The sequence below is a fragment of the Chrysemys picta genome, chromosome 12 (genome assembly GCF_011386835.1).
Source record: "Chrysemys picta bellii isolate R12L10 chromosome 12, ASM1138683v2, whole genome shotgun sequence".
Classification (NCBI taxonomy): Eukaryota; Metazoa; Chordata; order Testudines; family Emydidae; genus Chrysemys; species Chrysemys picta.
This window is the reverse complement of record NC_088802.1, coordinates 22344309-22364899: the sequence shown is the minus strand read 5'-3', so window position 1 is coordinate 22364899 and position 20591 is coordinate 22344309. Positions and strand designations below refer to the sequence as shown.

The 20591-nt window shown below is 44.2% G+C and overlaps 2 protein-coding genes across 2 annotated transcripts; both read right to left on the bottom strand.

The window, feature by feature from the left end:
* Window positions 1–3182: 3182 nt before the first annotated feature.
* LOC101940168 (olfactory receptor 6N1-like) lies at window positions 3183–4209 on the bottom strand. The gene is given in 2 exon segments (XM_024112472.3): window positions 3183–4171; window positions 4174–4209. Coding segments are annotated over 2 exon segments (1014 nt in total). The 3' UTR covers window positions 3183–3193.
* A 14450-nt stretch (window positions 4210–18659) lies between these two features.
* On the bottom strand, window positions 18660–19631 carry LOC135974823 (olfactory receptor 6N1-like). Its single transcript, XM_065563846.1, has one exon. It carries the CDS (start codon window positions 19629–19631, stop codon window positions 18660–18662), a length of 972 nt encoding a protein of 323 aa, XP_065419918.1.
* Between the last annotated feature and the right edge of the window lie 960 nt (window positions 19632–20591).

Sequence of the window (20591 nt, the reverse complement as noted above, 5' to 3'; positions counted from 1 at the left end):
GACACCATGGAACTGTAAACACTGTCTCAGTACCTCCATACAGATCATCTCCTTTTTTTTCACATTACTGGTGAGATTTTTAGTGGGAGTTTTAACTCAATTTCAATGGGGGCTGATAGCTGGAGGTTTTCACAGCTGCCTGGCTGATTTAGGCAAAGTTGTTATCAAGGAGTCTCTGCATGTTTTTCTGAAAGCCACATATTTACTGACTGCTTTGCTCAAGGCTTCCTTGACCTCTCTGTTTCTCAGGCTGTAGATGAGGGGGTGACGCCCGTATAATAACTCGAAGGGGGAAAACCCAGTTGAGGCCTTTGGTACCTCCCGGATAGCGAACATAAGGTAGGGTAGTAGGGTGTCCCAATCCTTCCCGTCCCGACTTACCACCTTCCTTATCATTGCCTTGAGAGTTCGGTTAAACCTTTCTACCAACCCATCAGTCTGCGGATGGTAGACCGAAGTTCTCAGGGTATGTATATGGAGCAGCGTACAGAGGTCCTTCATTAGCTTTGACATAAATGGGGTTCCTTGGTCGGTTAATATCTCCTTTGGTAGCCCCATTCGGGCAAAGATCCCCACCAGCTCTTTGGCTATAGTTTTAGAGGCCGTGTTCCACAGGGGGACGGCTTCTGGGTAGCGAGTAGCATAGTCCAAAACAACAAGAATATATTGGTGGCCCCAAGCCGTCTTCTCCAGGGGTCCCACTAGGTCCATGGCTATTCGCTCGAAGGGGACCTCTATGATGGGAAGGGGTACTAAAGGTGCCCTCAGGTGGGGATGGGGACTGTGCAGCTGACACTCCGGGCAGGAGGCACAGTACCTCTACACTTCTTCATGTACTCCGGGCCATAAGAACCATCGTAGGACTCGTGCCAGGGTCTTCACTACCCCCTAATGCCCCCCAAAAAGATGACTATGAGCAAGACTTAATACAGCGTTCTGGTGTTTTTGAGGTACTAGGATCTGCTGTACCTTCTGCCCCTGTACTGGTGCAATCCGGTATAAGAGATCCTTCTTCATTATGAAGTAGGGTCCTGGTCCCTGGGTTTTCCCTTCCACTGGGACCCCATCTATTTCAGTCACCTCCTTCCTAATGTTGTCATACCTTGGGTCTTCTGCCTGGTCCCATTCAAAATTTCCTCTCCCGGGGCTAATCTGCCCAAGATCTAGGGGCCCAGTCTCTGTTGCCTCTACTGGTTCAGAAGCATTAAGGTGGGGGTCAGACTCAGGTGCTTCTCCCTCCTGCGTGGCCTCCTTTTCAGCTGCACGGGTCCGCCTACCTACAAGACTGACCCTCTGGCTTTGGGTCAGTATTCGGGTTCCCAAGGCCTTAGCTGCCCTTCTTTCCCTTTTTGTCTTTCTACCCTGTCTGGGAGTGGAGAACAAATCTGGGGATATTTCAGAGAAGATTGGGGGTTGACAGTCTGCTGTGGATGCCTCATCAATTCTAGGTTCCCCATCTTTCTCCAATCCCCTTACTGGGAGTAAGTTTCCAAACCCTGGGAAGTCTCTCCCTATGAGCACCGGGTATGGGAGTTTATGGACTACACCTGCTGCTACCTCAGTAGTGTTCCCTTGGATCTCGATTTTACTGGGATGGTGGGGTAGTAACTAACTGTCCCATGGACAAATGTTATCCCCGTATGTTTAGCCTGCAGCAGCTGACTATGCTTCATGAGCTTCCCTGAGATATGCATGATAGCACTCCCTGAATCAACCAGTGCCGTGGTCCCTACCCCATTTAGTTTCACTGGTCTGGTATACATATGTGGGGTTAATGAGGCCCCCACAAGGTGCATTAGGGGGCATGGATCTGCCCAGTTCCCCAGGTTACACTGCATAGGCTCCTCAGCATTGGGACACTGTGCAGCTATGTGTCCCCACTGATCTCAAGGCCAGGCCTCCTGTAGGGCTGTCCTCTCAAAGGCCAGAAGGTATGCCTCTACATAATCCTCCCTTGTCATTTTCTGCAGCCAATGGCTGGCCCGTATGAGCTGCGTCCCATCATGGCCGCGATTCAGCTCTGTAAGGGATGTTACCTGGTTTACCAGTTCCAGCAACATAGCTCGGTCTTGAGCAGCCTGGTCCATCAGCAGGCGATTAGTCTCTTGCTACAGCTGCACTGCCTCCAGTTGGGCGGCTGCCTAGACACGGGTAGCCTTCTGCTGGGCTGCCGTAGCTTGTATCAGTGCCTGCACTACGTCATCCATTGTGGTGAAAAAAAAATAAACCCTCTCCCTTTGTTTTGTTTTTGTTTTAGTTTTTTTTTTATCACCCCCTTCTTCCACCGCACTGTGCACCCCAAGATCCCACCCCTGACAGCAGTGTGACAAAATTCCTCCTCTATCTTGGTGGGTCCTGCACTTATTGGTGGATTTTCTTGCCTCAGAGATTCACCATGTGGGTTTGGGAACAGCCCAGAGACCTTCCCCTCTAGAAGAACCCACAGTCCATGTCAATTGGGAGGTTTGGGGGGAACCCGGGCCCGCCCTCTACTCCAGGTTCCAGCCCAGGGCCCTGTGGACTGCAGCTGTCTATAGTGCCTCCTGTAACAGCTGCATGACAGCTACAACTCCCTGGGCTACTTCCCCATGGCCTCCTCCAAACACCTTCCTTAGTCTCACCACAGGAACTTCCTCCTGGTGTCTGATAACGCTTGTGCTCCTCAGTCCTCCAGCAGCACACCCTCTCACTCTCAGTTCCTTGCACCTCTTGCTCCCAGCTCCTCACACTCACACCACAAACAGAAGTGAGCTCCTTTTTAAAGCCCAGGTGCCCTGATTAGCCTGCCTTAATTGATTCTAGCAGCTTCTTCTTAATTGGCTCCAGGCGTCCTAATTAGCCTGCCTGCCTTAATTGGTTCTAGCAGGTTCCTGATTATTCTAGTGCAGCCCCTGCTCTGATCACTCAGGGAACAGAAAACTACTCATCCAGTGACCAGTATATTTGCCCTCTACCAGATTTCTGTACCCCACTGGTCTGGGTCTGTCACAATATTTTAACAGAAGAATGAGTTTCAACAGATCATGACCGTTCATATGATACATTATAAGGCATGCTTTTTTATGAAATATCACAACCAAATACAAAAGGTGAATAAGGAGGTTAGAGGGGGCTACTTTGAGGTACAGTGCACCACAGATTTATTGCTTCAATCACCGAGGCAGCTTTCAAAACCTCAGGATAAATTATTATCTCAGAGTCTCTGCATGTTTTTGTGAAAACCACATTTACTGAATGCTTTGATCAAGGCTTCCTTGACCTCTCTGTTTCTCAGGCTGTAGATAAGGGGGTTTACAAAGGGAGTTAGGACTGTGAAGGAAAGAGAGAGCACTTTCTTCAGATCTCTGAGTGTATCACGTTTTGGTAGCATGTAGACAATGATTATGGTTCCATAGAAAATTGTCACCACAGTGAGGTGAGAGGAGCAGGTGGAAAATGCCTTCTGTCTCCCGGTGGTGGAAGGGATGTTCAGGATGGTGGCGATGATACACACATAGGATGTCAGGGTTAGTAGGAATGGAGGCAGGGTGAATACACAGGCTAGTATGAAATCCAGCAATATGGTCAGGTGTGCGTCACTGCAAGAGAGTTCCATCAGTGGGATGGGATCACAATAGAAATGGTCAATTTCATTCGGGCCACAGAATATTAACTGTGATAGGAATAAGACAAAGATGGTAATAGCCAAACAACCATTTAACCACGACCCAGTAGCCAACTGGAGGCAAAACCTGTTATTCATAAGAGTTGAATAGTGCAGGGGTTTACATATTGCTAAATACCGATCATAAGACATTGCTGCTAGGAGATAGCATTCTGTAGCTGCCAGAGAACCAAAGAAGTACAGTTGTGTGAAGCATCCACTGACTGAGATGGTTCTGTCCCCTGTCAGGAGACTGGCCAGTAACCTGGGCAGGAAGGTCGAGGTATAGCAGGTCTCCAAGTAGGACAAGTTGCCCAGGAAGAAGTACATGGGGGTGTGAAGGTGCTGATCAGTCACAACAAGCACCACGATGAGAGTGTTCCCAGCCACGGTTGCAATATAGATCACTAGGAACATTAGAAAAAGAAGAATTTGAAAGTCAGAAAGTTCCCCGAATCCCAGGAGGATAAATTCTGCGATGGTCGTTTGGTTTCTCCAATCTGTGTCTGCCATGGGTTGAGTCTAGGAACAAAAAAACAAGCTGGGCAATTGAATTGGAAGAACATAGCGTTAAAGATAATCAAATCTCATGAATTAATACCATAAATATTCAGAATATCCCCTTCCTCTCCTGGTTACAGGTTGAAATTTTAAAGCTAAATGTAGACTTCAAAGCAAAGTGCCAGGAGTCTTAGTCAGAGGACAGAACATTGGTACCCATGTAGACCACCCTCTGCCATATCAGAGCAATGACTAATATAAAATAGTATCAGTGACATACAGTAATGACAAAGTTCTTGGTTCAGGCTTTTAGCAGTGATGGAATAAACTGCGAATTCAAATCAAGTCTCTGGAATACATCCCCAGCTTGGATGGGTCATTCAGACCTTTGTTCAGAGCTTCAGTTTGTAGCAAAGTTCCTCCAGAGCAGGGGTCTCAAAGTCCCGGTCCATGGGCTATCTGTGGCCCGAGAACCTCCCCACTTCAGCCCGCGGAGAAGAGACAGAGGAGAGTCGCAGGCAGACACGCTGCCGGGAATCTCAACTACAGGCGCCGCCCCCCCACAGCTCCCATTGTCTGTGGGAGAGGGACAGAGAAACCATCACTAGTTGCCGGTCAGAGTCAGCCATGGAGGCAACATTGAAGTTACCAGGTAGAGTCAGCATAGAGCAGGGGTTCTCAAACTTTCGTACTGGTGACCCCTTTCACACAGCAAGCCTCTCAGTGCGACCCCCCATATAAATTAAAAACATCTTTTAATATATTTAACACCATTATAAATGCTGGAGGCAAAGCAGTGTTTGGGGTGGAGGCTGACAGCTCCCGACCCCCCATGTAATAACCTTGTGACCCCCTGAGGGGTCCCGACCCCCAGTTTGAGAAACCCTGTCATAGAGGCAGCATCACTTTTTTCCACAATGAATACAAGTAAAAATACTGAACACAACTATCTGATGCACACCTTGCTGCAATCCTGAAGGTTTCAACTGCTCAGTCACTGAGGCCAAACATCAACAAACTGACAGAACTGAAGGGTTGCCGGGTGTCTGACCAACACTAAAAACTGTCTGGGAGGTGAAGAATTGTATAAAGTTGTATGACAGTTTTATTATTTCTAAGAAATTCGAAATAAAAATTACAATATAATTTTTTTCTTTTCTGAACACCATCTTCAGTGACATTATTGGCCCACTGGAATGATTTGAGGACTGGCCCTGGCCCTAAGGTAAATTGAGTTTGAGACCCCTGCTCCAGAGGTTAGAAGCAGGATTGAAAACAAAATGGAGATGATGCAGCTGCCTTTTATAGTCCTTTTGCCATGTGGTTTGTGCTTCCTTTGTCTCAATACAAGCCACCCAGCACATGGCATGGAAAAACCTAAGAGTTCTGTTCATAGGCATGTCCTGCATGCCTTGCTGGTCACAAGGTGTATCTGCCATCTCTCTATGACTTAATTGTATAGCTGATGGTCCTTAATGGGCCATCAAGCAGACTAGGCGGTGCTGATGCCAAATTGTCTGGTGTGTCACCCAGAAGCATAGCACACATTTGAAATACAGACAGTATAGAGAAAATACTCATAACTTTAAATACAGAAAATGATACATGAATACAGATAGTATAATCATAACCCGCAAATCATAAGCTCCTCATAGACACCTTACTTAATCTCCTTTGGACAAGATTTGGTGCCACTACAGGATCTTGGTTGCAATAATGGTCTATACTGTCACAGTTTGTGCCAATAACATCACACCCTCACCACAAAATTGATGCAGGAAGGGATGACACAAACATGATTGACTGCATCTCAAGAGCTCCCCATCCTTGGTTCTGTCTTACTACAGCTAGAACTGGGTTAGAAGTCGTATCAGTGTAAAACAGAAATGGTTTATCAAAATCATGTTGAATAACATGATTGAATCTCTTTACAAACTCAAGGTAAAACTTGGTTAGAACAATAGTGGATTGGATCTGCTCTTGCAGCATCATCTGCTCTTGCAGCTCTTCCTGTATGTCTCATGTGATCTTGCCAAGAGCTAAAGAACATAGCTACTTTATCCATACAAGCTCTGGCAAATGTTTGGAACTCAATTAACATTAAGTTAATGTAGATATTAATGTTGTCCATAGTATAGGAATCTTGGAATTTAGCTATGAAAGGAATATGTTTGTGTGCCTCAGTTTCCCTTTTTATTCAGCACATAAGATCTGGAATGTCTTTTCTCCTGTGAAAAGGTCCAAGAGTTTACTGTGCAACATCAGCATTACAAGGTCTTTTAACATAAAGTGTGTTCTTATACATAACTCTTAACATGTTCAAGGGATTTTCCAAAATTAGTCACATTGTATATTTTTACAGTGTTTGGTATTAGCAATACATTAGTTACAAAAATCACCATTAGCAATAACAACAAATCCATTGCAAGTGTACATTTACAAGCATTTTTGTTATGCCACACCTTTTGTTTAATACCATTAGCATGGTAATTTTTTTTTCTTTTCTTCCTGTTCTGAGGGGTCAAATCCTGAGCTTTCTTGCTTAATAGAATTCACTGGCTGTTTGGGTGTGGTCTCTTTGCTAACAGGTATTAGCAATTCTTTCTTCTCCCTGCCAGCCAGGTAATTTGCATCAACACAGACAGGAGCCTGTTCACCAGTTTTCAGATACTTAACTGCTACCAATTCCAAGGCTGGACTCTGTCTTAAAGAGATACCACACAAATCCAAAGCGTCTGAGCGTGAGCGTTTGCTTGCTGTCCCCTGCATCCTTAAGCATTCAGCCATAAAACGGTTCTGCTCTGAAACACCAGTAACCAAATCTGTCCTCAGACCCTAAAGCACAGACTGCTCACTTACAGAATCAGCAGGGAGACATTCCTGTTCCAACTCCATTGTTTTCTCAACAAGCTGGACAAACACAGCCACTTGGTCAGAGGGCTGTTTAAATTTCCTGACAATTTTTCATTTCATCTGAGACCTTCTCTAAGCGATCCATACATCCCGCAGGGGAACGAACGGGGCTGGGCTGCTGATACCTCCGCCCCGTGGTCGCCGCAGGATTGCACCAGCTGGGCAACAGCCCAGATGGAACTGGCCAGGGGCTGGGCGCAGCGTGCGCACTGCTGGGTCCCCACAACAGGCCCAGGCTCGGGGAGTTCGGGGGCGCCAGAGCCGCAGCCGCTGAGCTTGGCCATCGGCCGCTTCCTCCCCCTGTGGCAGTGGGAGCTGCAGCAGCGACTGCTCCCGAGTCCCACTGGCCCGGGGGGGAGAACAGCCACCGCCTGGCCCCGCGGGCCGCCCCCCTCCTCTCCCTACCACCCGACTGAGTCCTGCCTGCGCTCGGGGCCAGGCTGGACTCTCACTCACCCTGGCCCCACGCTTCCCCTGCGTCTCCCGGGCCTCCCTCCATGAGCACTGGAGGGAGGAGGAATGGCGAGCCTGGGGAAGAGGCGGGGATTCGGGGAAGGAGGGGGCAGAGGTGAGGCGGGGGGGGAGTGAGTACTTCCAGGCTCCGGAGTATTTGCTTGTTTGTCCAGTGTCCCGACCTAACATTGGTCGGAACAAACAAGGAAATATTGGGACAGTCCCGATAAAATCGGGAAGTCTGGTCACCCTAAATCTTTCTAAGCACCAGTTTAGCTTTTCCTTGCTCCACAGAAGCATTGCTCTGCCGAGCCACTACCAACTCCTGAGTTTTACTTACATCCAGAATTACCTTTGGCTCATCATGTGGATTCCTACCCAATCCCCTTTCAGGCAAACTGCTAGATTTCATAGTCAAAAGGTTAGAAGCATTCTCCTTCCCTTTGCCACACACAAGTTCAGGAATCTTTTTCTTCTTCCTACAAGTTTTCATGCTGTCAGTAGGTAACACAATCAAATCACCTTTATGCTCTCTTGATGCCCCAGCTAGGGTATCACCCTGATCAGACAGTTGCTACACCCTTTTCCAGCCACACATTAGCAACAGGCAAAATCAAGCACCAGCATTGCCTGGTCTCTGGGATTTTGCTAGGACACTAACTGGATACAACCTAGTTACAGTGCCATACTGCCTAGCAGAAACAAATGTAGGACCATCCCCTTCCTAGGCTTTAGTTGAATCTAGGACGAACTCTGAGACAACTGCAGTACCCTCAACCATCACAGGCTGAAAGGCACCTTCTGTTTGCTCCACATACAAAGAGCTGGAGAAACCTTCCCCTTTAAGAGACACACATCTTGGGATTTAATTTCCCTTCTCCCAGCACACAAGGCTGTTCACAGACAATTGCTTGGAGCCTGGGGTAGCTCCCTCCATAGGCAAGTTAATACCCCTGTCATAACTATAAAGGGAAGGGTAACAGCTGTCCTGTGTACAGTACTATAAAATCCCTCTTGGTCAGAGACTCCAAAATCCTTTTCCCTGTAAAGGGTTAAGAAGCTCAGGTAACCTGGCTGGCATCTGACCTAAAGGACCAATAAGGGGACAAGATACTCTCAAATCTTGGGGGGGGAGGAAGGTTTTTGTTTGTGTTCTTTGTTTGGGAGTGTGTTCGCTCTCCGGACTGAGAGGGACCAGACATCAATCCAGGTTCTCCACATCTTTCTAAACAAGTCTCTCCTATTTCAAACTTGTAAGTAAATAGCCAGGCAAGGCGTCTTAGTTTTCCTTTGTTTTCTCAACTTGTAAATGTACCTTTTACTAGAGTGTTTATCTTTGTTTGCTGTACTTTGAACCTAAGACTAGAGGGGAGTCCTCTGAGCTCTTTAAGTTTGATTACCCTGTAAGGTTAATTTCCATACTGATTTTACAGAGATGATTTTTACCTTTTTCTGTAATTAAAAGCCTTCTTTTTAAGAACCTGATTGATTTTTCCTTGTTTTAGATCCAAGGGGTTTGGATCTTGATTCACCAGGAGTTGGTGGGAGGAAGGAGGGGAATGGTTAATTTCTCCTTGTTTTAGATCCAAGGGGTTTGGATCTGTTTTCACCAGGGAATTGGTGAAAGGTTTTTCAAGTCTTCCCAGGGAGGGAATGCATTAAAATGGTGGCAGCGGACCAAAGCTAAGCTGGTAGTTAAGCTTAGAAGTTTTCATGCAGGCCCCTACATTTGTACCCTAAAGTTCAAAGTGGGGATACAGACTTGACAACCCCTAACAGACACAGGCACATTTCCATCACCCTCACAATTCTCCACAAAGGTAACAGGTAAGGTATAAGGACATTCCTTTTCCACTATCCTTGCCTTCCCAAACTGCTGATTAGACAAAGCCATCAGCTCACAAGGCTGCCTAGGCTCCTCCAAACTTTCAGATTTAAAACATTTATTAAGATGATGTTAAGAAAAATAGTGAACAGAGTTTCAGCATAGAAGTTTCTGGTTATCAGGGAATAACATACAGATTATAGGGGGGCAAAGTTTGGTTTAAAATAAGGTGGCATGAGGAATACATAATCTGCAATTTCCCTGATTGGGGGTAAAAGGTAGATGGGTCAAAGTATAGACATTAAGATATGAGGGTATTAAGTTCATAAAGTGGCTATATTCGGGTGTGGAGTATAATGAGTGGATATGATGATGAGGATGGATTGACCCTCATTTGGTGAGATTTAATGTTCTTGGAGTTTATGGTTTCGGTTCATATGATCCAACGGAGAAGGTCACTTGGTCCCTTTCTCGTAGAAGGAGAACGATGTCACCCTGGCTCACGCCTCTTGGTACTGTCAGTGGCCGGTGATGTGCTCGATGTAGATGTCCCTGTACCATCGGAGTACGCCTCTTCTTTGTCCCAGCACACAGGGCTGGTTACAGACAAATACTGGGAGAGTGGGGCAGCTTCCTTACCAGGCACATTGCCACTCTCAACATATAAACTGCTACTCTTCTCACTACACTGAGCTACTTCCAGCAAATCACAGTAACCTTTTTCAAGTTTACTTTTACAAGCTGTACTAGCCAAAAAGCTGTACTAGCCAACACATCAAAAACCTACCCTTTTCTTCCTCAGCTAGGGCTTGAACCTGACCATCCACTTTAGTCTGCTCCTGAGAAACGTTTTCCTGACCAATGATATCTTTCTGTGCTTGATCTAATTCCACATTCACTTCTGAGACATTGGTCAGAAATTCAGAAACTTCATTCACAGACAAACTGCCTTTTTGCACAGACAAACAGCTATCTTCCACCAGGTTACAGTCCCCTCCCCCCGGTCATAGTATAATTAGTTAAATACAGAAAGTTGCTCAGGGTAATATACCATACCAACATTGTTATAAACTGGACTTTCAAGATGATACAGTTTCTGCTGTTCTTCCATTGCTTTTTTGACTTGGAGTCTAAGTCTGGCAACCCTCTCCTCAGCAGCCAGTCATTTCACTTGCCTTCTACGAGACCTTTCCTCTCTCTCATCAGCCTCCTTCAGTCTCTCAGCAGCTTCTCTTTCCAATTCAGCCATTCTTTTGGGGGGGGCTTCTTTCTCTCTTTTAGCAGATTCTTTTTGTCTTTCAGAAACCTTTTCCAGCTGGGCCAACGCTTGCTTCTCTCTCGTTCAAATTTCTGCCAGTTTTTGTTTATGTTCAAATTGCAGGCTGTCTCTCACAGCTTGAACTTTCATTGCTTCTGCTGATGCTTTCTGGCTCATGGTCACTGATCTTTTAACCAACAAAATTCTCAATACCAATATTCAAATTTGGATAGTGTGGGGTTCTGAACCAAAGCTTAATTGACCTCCTTCTGTGGATCCTAGCATGACTACGCCACTATACCGATGCGGCCTCTGGTGGGACACAACTGAGAGTGTCAATTCAGGACAAATAAATATTCAGAAATTCCCCTCCCTCTCCTGGATACCAGCTGAAATGTTCAGGCTAAATATAAACTTCAGTCAAAGTGAAGGAGTCTCAGTTCAAGAAGAAATCTTTTTTTATCTATGTAAACCACCCTCTGCCATATCAAAGCAATGACTAATATAACAGCAGTCCATTTCTTTGGTAGCTGAGTACTGATATGAAAGATCAACTTGTTCTTCATCTTCTATCGTATCCCCTCTAGTGACATACTGAAGCTTAGCAATGATGCTTAAAGGCAATATTTCACTTCTGGCAATTGCCAGAATCATACCATGACTTAGGAGTCAAAATCAATAAATACATTAACTACAATGTTGAACTGAGATTTCCAGTGAAGTCTATTCTCCTTAGGCACCTATCTTTTCTTAGAATTAATGGAAATAAATCTAACAATGTTTCCTGATATATGCAGAATTTCAGTGCCCTGTAGCAGAAGGAATAATTTCTCCACCCTCCTCACAAGAGATCAGTTTATGCCATAAATTATGAAGTGGAGTAAATTCTCCCTTAGATCCTGTGAAGGGGATGTTTATGTGGTGAGGGACTGGCAATACCTTTTCTGTTTCCCGATGTTCACTATGTAGCAGTAATAAAATACAGCTCTTTGGAGGGTGGATTGTAGGAAGGGACAAAACCAGGTTGATGTGCAACCCTAACTGGGGAGTGAAACTCCCCTCTCCATGATGATTGTGGGATGATAACACAAAAACAAGAAAGGCACTGAGGGGGAGATGCTGTCCGTGAACTCAGAATCTAGAAATAATCTGGCATGTGTCATCCCGGCTAGTAAGATTCTATCAGCATTTGCCACCCCATTGGGGCACAGAGAGAGCCAGATTCTCAGCTGATGTAAATCAAGGTAGCTCCATTTGTATCAGTGGGGCAGATCCCCAACTGAGAACCTGTCACAAGACATGCATATCAAGCTCCATCTCTGTGAAATGGTTCTATGAACGCCGACTGGCACTGCTGTGGGAAGGTGAGGCTAAAACTTCTAATATGCACGTGAAGAAGAGCTCTGTGTAGCTCTAAAGCTTCTCTCCTCCACCAACAGGACAATATAAGGTATTACCTCACCACCTTGTCCATCTAATATTTACAAAGCACATTCATGCCCTGTTTTTTGGTGGTATAGAAATACAGTCAGGATGATGGTGCTCACCTGTAACCACAGCACAGCCCAAGGTTGAAGCAATGAGCTCTTATTTCTCAGGGCTTGGCCACCAGGATTTAGGTTACGCAGCCGAGGTTCTTGCCTCTTCTCTTTCTGCAGAAACTGGATTTTCTCAGTGAAGAGACCTGCACTTATCTGAAGGGATGATCAGATGCATTTGATCTGCCTTTGAAAAATTTACAAAGTGTAAATGCTGCCACATATTTGTGTTTGGTCTTCACGTTATTTTACAAGGTCCCACTTTAACCTTTCTCCCACTTGGTTAATTTTATGTCTCCAAAGCTTTGTATCTAACAATGCCCAATGGGACTTGTACAGAATGACTTGTATAATTGCAACTTTCTTAAAGTCTAATGATCCTAATGTGTAAAATATTTCAGATCATGAACAAACACCAGCTTACATTAAAGGGGGGACATGATAGCAGTCTTCAAATACTTGAAAAGCTGCCAGAAAAAAGATAGAGAAAAGTTGTTCTCTCTTGCCACAGTGAGCAGGAGAAAAGGCAATGGTTTCAAACTGCAGCATAGCAGATTTAAATTAAATCTCAGGAATCTCCTTTACTGGAAGTTTTCAAAAGGAAGCTGGACAGCCATCACTCTTGGATGTCTGAGAATCAACAAATCCTATATCTTGGCAAGGGGTTAGACTGGATGACCCTTGCGGTCCCTTCTGACCTAATGTTTCTATGCTGCCACCTAGTGGCCATTTAACAGTGTAACTTTCTCATTATTTTATTGGCCACTGTAATCTATTGGTCACTCCTCAGTATTTCTGACCCCCCACTTTCATTTCTCCTACTCTGCTGCCATCTAATGTTGATTTCCCAGCATGACAGCCTGTTACTCTGCTCTCCTCTAGTGCAGTGGTCCCCAAAGGGGGGTACGCAAGACGATCCATTGGGAGGAGCGGCAGGAGGAGCGCTGCCGAAGCAGAAGGGTGGCGCGGCAGGAGGAGCGCCATCCTAAGACTGGTCGGAATGCTGCCCCTTACAGTGTGCCGCCCCAGGCAGGTACTTCCTATGCTGGTGCCTGGAACCAGCCCTACGAAGTATAATGAGGGAAGAGTGGGAGTTCCATAATGCAGAGGGGTTGACAGTGGCGCCCTCACTTGTTCGTTCGCTTTCAGCATATTGAGACATATTGTAGTTTACGTGTGCCTGGTTAAGTGGATTTATGGATCATATTATCTAGTTTTAACTAAACTAACCCTCACAAAATGGACAAGTGGAGTAAAAAGATTCCTGCAAAGAAACTGCAGATTGAAGATAATACTAATAACATTGCTGTACAGCCAAAATACTTCTAGAAAAAAAATTGTAGTCAAACTTTACTAATTCTGGGTCACTGAGAACGAAAATGATGCTTAAAATTGTTGATTGGCTCTAGTTTTCAAGATATGCTGTTGGGTCAATATATACGACCCTTGACTTGGGAATGGCAGAGGATAAGTGAGTTATAAAGGGAAGGGATCTTAATTTAAACCAGAAATGACTAAAATACATCTTTGACTGGATCTATGAATAAATCTATGACTGGGTTTGGACAGTACTTGCTTTTTAGGCAAAACAATGAATGATGCAATCTGAAGCTGGTATTGCATCATACATGATATGAATTGCATCATGTTATTCCTAGAAGTCATGGATGATGCAATCATAACGAAGCTTACATCACTCTGCTGAACAAATTGCCCTAGATCAGCTCTAGAAATCATATAGTGCCGTGCTCTCTTATTTGTCAGTGTTTGATTTTGCAAAGGGACACATTTCTGTTTAGCCAAAGTGAGCAGAGATGCCTCGTACTTGTGTGAACAGTGCAGAAAACTTCTGCTATGTTTGCGGTGAAGTGACTTTTGCATCACAAAAGTGCAGTATAACCACTATGGTTAAGAAAGCCTATCACCTTTATTTTGGCTGCAAAATTGGAGATCAGGACAAGAGGTGGGCCCCACACATATGCTGCAACATTTGTGCAAGAAATCTTCGCCAGTGGTTGAACAGGAAAAGGAAAACTATGCCTTTTGCAGTGCCAATGATTTGGAGAGAGCCAACAGATCATAGCAGCAATTGTTACTTCTGCATGGTGCCTCCAGTTGGGAAAGGTGTGTCAAAGAAGAAAAAGTGGACTGTGCATTATCCAAACATTCCATCAGCTATACGTCCAGTACCCCACGGACAAGGACTGCCGGTTTCTGATGCACCAGAATCATTCTCACTTGAGTCAGACGAGGAAGAGGAAGAGGATGAAACTTCTGGTTCTGAACCATCAATGTCACAAGACCCACATTTTCTCCCATCCTCCTCCACACCTCATACCACAAGGTGAACTGAATCACCTTGTCAGGGATTTGGAACTACCCAAGAGTAAGGCAGAGCTGTTGGGCTCCAGACTATGCAGTGGAATCTCCTGGCAGGTGATGTTAGGGTTTCCATGTTCCGTGACCTTCAAAAGGATCTTGTCCCATTCTTCTTCCTGGAAGGTGATCTTGTAGCCTGCAACAACATCGATGGTGTGATGGTAGCCCTCAACATCGTTCACGATCCAGATGAGTGGAGACTGCTCATTGATTCATCGAAGACAAGTCTTAAAGCTGTTTTACTGCATAATGTCAATGTTTTGCCATCAATTCCAGTTGGTCATGCAGTCCATATGAGGGAAACCTATGACAACATTAAACAACTTTTGAGGTGCATAAACTATGACCAACATCAGTGGCAGCTTTGTGGCAATTTGAAGGTTGTTGCTCTCTTGCTTGGTCTGCAGACTGGATACACAAAGTACTGCTGTTTTCTCTGCAAATGGGATAGTCGTGCAAGAGATTCCCACTACATCAAGAAAGATTGGCCACTCCAACAGTCATTGGAGCCTGGGAAGAAAAGTGTTCAGCATCCACCACTTGTTGAATCAAGGAAGATTTTGTTACCACCCTTACACATCAAGCTGGGTCTGATGAAGAACTTTGTCAAGGCCATTGACAAAACACAAGCAGCTTTCAAGTACCTCCGTGGAAAATTTTCAAGGTTAAGTGAAGCTAAGATAAAGGAAGGTGCCTTTGTTGGTCCTCATATTCGTGGAGCCAAAAGTGCACAAAGTGCTACAGGATGTCATCAATGTGGTTAATTTTATAAAAAAACAAGACCTTTAAATAGTAGAATCTTTACAGTACTTTGTAATGAGATGGGGAGTGACCATGAAAAGCTTTTGTACCACACAGAGGTTCGCTGGTTATCTCATGGCAAAATGCTTAAAAGAGTTGTTGAACTTAAAGTTGAGTTATGCATTTTTCTTTTACACAAAGACTAGTGTTCCAAATTTGCTGACCTTTTCTGTGAAGACACGTGGCTGTCAGTAGTATGCTACCTAACAAATATTTAAAAAAATATATAAACACACTTAATCTGTCCCTTCAAGGTAAAGGTGATGTTTTAACAATGAGTGAGAAAGTAACTGCTTTTCAAAAGAAACTCATGCTATGAAGAGAGCATTTTGAAAACGGATGTTTGGAAATGTTTCCATCCTTATGTGATTTTCTTGCCGAAAACTATGTAAGTGTATCACCTATAAAAACTCTCATATCTGCACACTTAAAAAACTTGGAAACAGAATTTTCTAACCTGTTTAAAAATCTTCCAAACAAAGAGTTTCAGTGGGTTTTGAACCCATTTGTTAAAAATATAAAAATGCAACACTTACTTTGCAAGAACAACTGATTGATATCAGGGAAGATGGAAATTTACTTGCCGAATTTCAACAAAAACCTTTGCATATTTGGTGGATGGGATTGAAAATGAGTATCGTGATTTAGTAAGCGCAGCCAATGGTGCACTTCTTCCATTTGGATCTACATATCTTTGTGATACAGCAATTTGAAGGTCTGGTTCTAAGTTCAGTTTATTTCGCACATTGGTTTTAATGGCTGTCATAGCTGAAAAATATGCCTCACAAAGTGTTAAACCAAGATTTTCAGACATAATGAAGCATATTCAATCACATTGCTCTCACTAAAAATATTATTAATAATAATATTTTTTGTGAGAGCAAAAAAGTTTTGTGTACAGTTAATAAATAAAATAAAAAATATTTAAGAAATATTGTTTATTTCATTTTTATCTCATCCTTTTTTAATTTATATTTTTGTATGTTTTATAATGTACATAATATATTAGTACAGTAGTACATGTATCTAATTTATACATCAATAAATATACATATATTGGGGGTGCGTGCTCAAAACGTTTTTACTTATGGGGTGCACGATCAAAAAAGTTTGGAGACCAATGCTCTAGTGGATTCTTCTTGCTATAGCCGCCTCTTTCCCATTTTTGACTCATGTAACCTGGTGGACATTATTTAGTATAACAGCCCATAATTCACTCCATAATATCTGCTAGTATTCACAGTTCATTTCATAGCATAAAGCTCCTTTTCTCTTCAATGCTCTCTCCTCACCACTTACACACTGTTATACAGCTTCACCTCCCTATACACTTCCCACTGTTGGTCATTTGGGAACATAATTTCTGCTTTCTTGCCCTTCCACTTTGGCTGCTGTCCATTGACTGCATCATTCCCATTCCTCTGTCCTCTAGTGGCCCTACACAGAATAACTGCATCTTTCCTCATTTCTTACCTATTGCTAGGTGTGCGGAGTTTGAAATGATAACCATTGGGAACCAAATCATACAACAGCATGATTGCAACATTAGTGGCTACAACTACACATACAACATAAGCGAGTCTCAAAGGTTTAGCAGGGGTTTATCATTAATCAGTTCATGTCTGTTGCTGCAGAGTCTGTTTCCAATGGAAATACATAGATTGAATCCACAGTGACAGAGGCCGAGTGGCTCTCCAGGCTGAGATTCTAGGTGGAATATAAGGGAGTTAGTCACCCAAAGCCTTTTAAAATGGGAGATGGACACTAAACTCTGTTAGGTCACTTGGGAAATCCTTTTTGCGGTGCTGAAGTGGTACAGTTCTCACTAGTGCCCAAATCCCCTGCCTCTGGCCAAATCCTAACATGCTCACAGAGGCTGAGCCAGCACTGCCATATTTGGCACCACAGCAGTTCTGCTCATTGCTAGGCGGTAGCCACTTCCTCTCACCCTAGGTTACGTCATGCCCTGAGGAGAGCCCCTGCATGCTATCCAAGACATCTGGGGCTGGCAGGACACTGTGTCATGAGAACGAGCCCTCTCAGGATGTGCGTTTGTTGCAGTGATTTTTGGAGGCACTCATTGTAACAGTTCCCATCCCTTTGAACTGCTCTGTGCAGTTGGTGCCAGCAGAGCAGCTGGTGCTCTGCAGGGCCTCATGCAGAGTCCCTTGTCAGTAACCGTTTGACAGACCTGACCCCAGAAATTGCCTCAGTTCTACGGGTGCCCTGGAAAACTCTCACTTGGATCTGAACAGTCCCAGTATATCCGGCTTGTGAGTCTAGCTCTTTGTTTGCCCATCCATCCTGCCTCCAAGGGCCCTGTGAGCCTCGTGTTGTGGCTTTGCTGGAGCTGGTCACAGCCAGGTTTAGTTCAGATAGGAGGTATAAAGCTATTCTCAGTGAAGTGTCCAGAGGTCATTGCTGGGGCCTGGCTGTTCATGAAAGGATAGTGGACATGCACCAGCCCTTTTAATCTGAGCAGATTCCCCAAGCATTTTAGACAAACTAACTGGTTAAGATTAAACATTAAAATAAGTTTATTAACTCCAGAAAGGTAGTTACCTAACACTTATGATCACTTAAAATCTATCTCTGAACTTTATGCCTTAGAAATAAAGTTTAGGATTTAGAATGCGTGTTTACTTTTTATCAGACTCAGTAAGATTTGAATCAAAAAGCTTTTCACACCCCACTGCATGTTGCAGCCAGGTTACTGTTCTTCTCAGCCTGGGACCAACCTCCCCTGTGCAAAGCCTTTGTCTTCCCAGCATTCTTGTTGCCTCCGGAATAGGTTTGGGAGGAGAGAGGTGGTCTGATGATGCCGCTGTACCTTATTTTATACTCTCAATTCATGTCCCTGGAAAAATACTGGCCGAGACATGTCCTGGTGGGACTTGATAAGTCAGAGAGTTGAGCAATTCCCATTCTGTGGTGCTTGCGCAACTACCTGTTACAGAATTGTAGACCTCTTTTTAAAAATTCCCCGACTGGTCAATCGTTGGTGATGGTCATTTAACGCTCGCCTGGATGTGGGTCAGCTCCTATGTTGTCACTGGGGAACTAACAGTAGGCAACTCCCAGACTTCCAACATATTTCTATAACAACCATATAACCAAAATCTCATAACTCTATATACAATGATGATATACATATTTTGACAGAGCAATGAGTTTCAACAAATAATGACCTTTCATATGATACCTTACAAGGAATGCTTTTTATAAAATATCACAACCAAATACAAGAAAATGAATATGAGGGTTACAGGGTGCTATTTTGAGGTACAGTGCATCACAGACTGATTGCTTCATTCACCCAGGCAGCTTTCAAAACCTCAGACTAAATTATTATCTTAGAGTCTCTACATGTGTTTTTTTGTGAAAGCCGCATTTACTGACTGCTTTCCTCAAGGCTTCCTTGACCTCTCTGTTTCTCAAACTGTAGATAAGGGGGTTTACCAGGGGAGTTAGGACCGTGAAGCAAAGAGAGAGCACTTTCTTCAGATCTCTGAGTGTATCACCTTTCGGTAGCATGTAGACAATGAATATGGTTCCATAGAAAATTGTCACCACAGTGAGGTGAGAGGAGCAGGTGTAAAAGGCCTTTTGTCTCCCAGTGGTGTAAGGGATTCTCAGGGTACTGGCAAGGATAAACACGTAGGAAGTCAGGGTTAGTAGGAATGGAGGCAGGGTGAATATGGAGACTATTATGAAATCCACCAATATGCTCAGGTGTATGTCACTGCAGGAGAGTTCCATCAGTGGGATGGGATCACAATAGAAATGGTCAATTTCATTCGGGCCACAGAATATTAGCTGTGATATGAATAATATAAAGACTGTACTGGCCAAACAACCATTTAACCATGACCCAGCAGCCAACTGGAGGCAAAACCTGTTATTCATAAGAGTTGAATAGTGCAGGGGTTTACATATTGCTAAATACCGATCATAGGACATCGCTGCTAGGAGATAGCATTCCGTAGCAGCCATAGAACCAGAGAAATACAGTTGTGTGATGCAACCATTGACTGAGATGGTTCTGTCCCCAGTCAGGAGACTGGCCAGTAACCTGGGCAGGAATGCCGAGGTATAGCAGGTCTCCAAGTAGGACAAGTTGCCCAGGAAGAAGTACATGGGGGTGTGAAGGTGCTGATCTGTCACAACAAGCACCACGATGAGAGTGTTCCCAGCCACAGTTGCAATATAGATCAGTAGGAACATTAGAAAAAGAAGAATTTGAAGGTCAGGGAGATCCCCGAATCCCAGAAGGATCAATTCTGTGATGGTCGTTTGGTTTTTCCAACCTGTGTCTGCCATGGGTAGAGTCTAGGAACAAAAAACAAACTGGGCAATTGAATTGGAAGAACATAGCATTAAAAGTTAATTAAGTCTTGTGAATTAATACCATAAATATTCAGAAAATTCCCTTCCTCTCCTGGTTACATGCTGAAATTTTAAGGTTAAATGTAGACTTCAGAGCTAAGTGCCAGGAGTCTCGGTCCAAGGAGAGAACACTGATACTCATGTAGACCTCCCTCTGCTATATCAGAGCAATGACTAATATAACTGCCCATATCTCTGGTACAGAATTGGTCTGATCTGTCATATCAGAACTTGGCTATCTATCATATCCCATCTTGTGAAATACCAGAACTTAACTATGATGCTTAAGTTCTGTATTTCACTTCTGTCAATAGCAAGAATCATGCCATGTCTTAGGCCTTGGCTACACTTACCCGCAAGTTCGACGGCTGGAAATCGAACTTCTGGGTTCGACTTATCGCGTCTAGTCTGGACGCGATAAGTCGAACCCGGAAGTGCTCGCCGTCGACTGCGGTACTCCAGCTCGCCGAGAGGAGTACCGCGGAGTCGACGGGGGAGCCTGCCTGCCGAGTGTGGACCAAGGTAAGTTTGAACTAATTCGAACTAAGGTACTTCGAACTTCAGCTACGTTATTCACGTAGCTGAAGTTGCGTACCTTAGTTCGAATTAGGGGGGGTAGTGTAGACCAAGCCTTAGGAGTCAAAACGAACATCAACTAAAAAAAAAGGACATCAACTAAAATCTTGGACTGAGATTTTCCAATGCAGTCTAGTATCCCTAGGCACTGATCTCTTGTTAGAATTAATGGAAATTAATCTATCCATATGGAAGAATGTGCCTCTGGCGGGACACTACTGAGAGTGTCAATTCAGGACAAATTGCTTTGAGCAGGGCAGTTACAGGCCAAAGATGGAGTTCCTTTACTATTAAGGCATGCCAAACCAGCCAAACAGA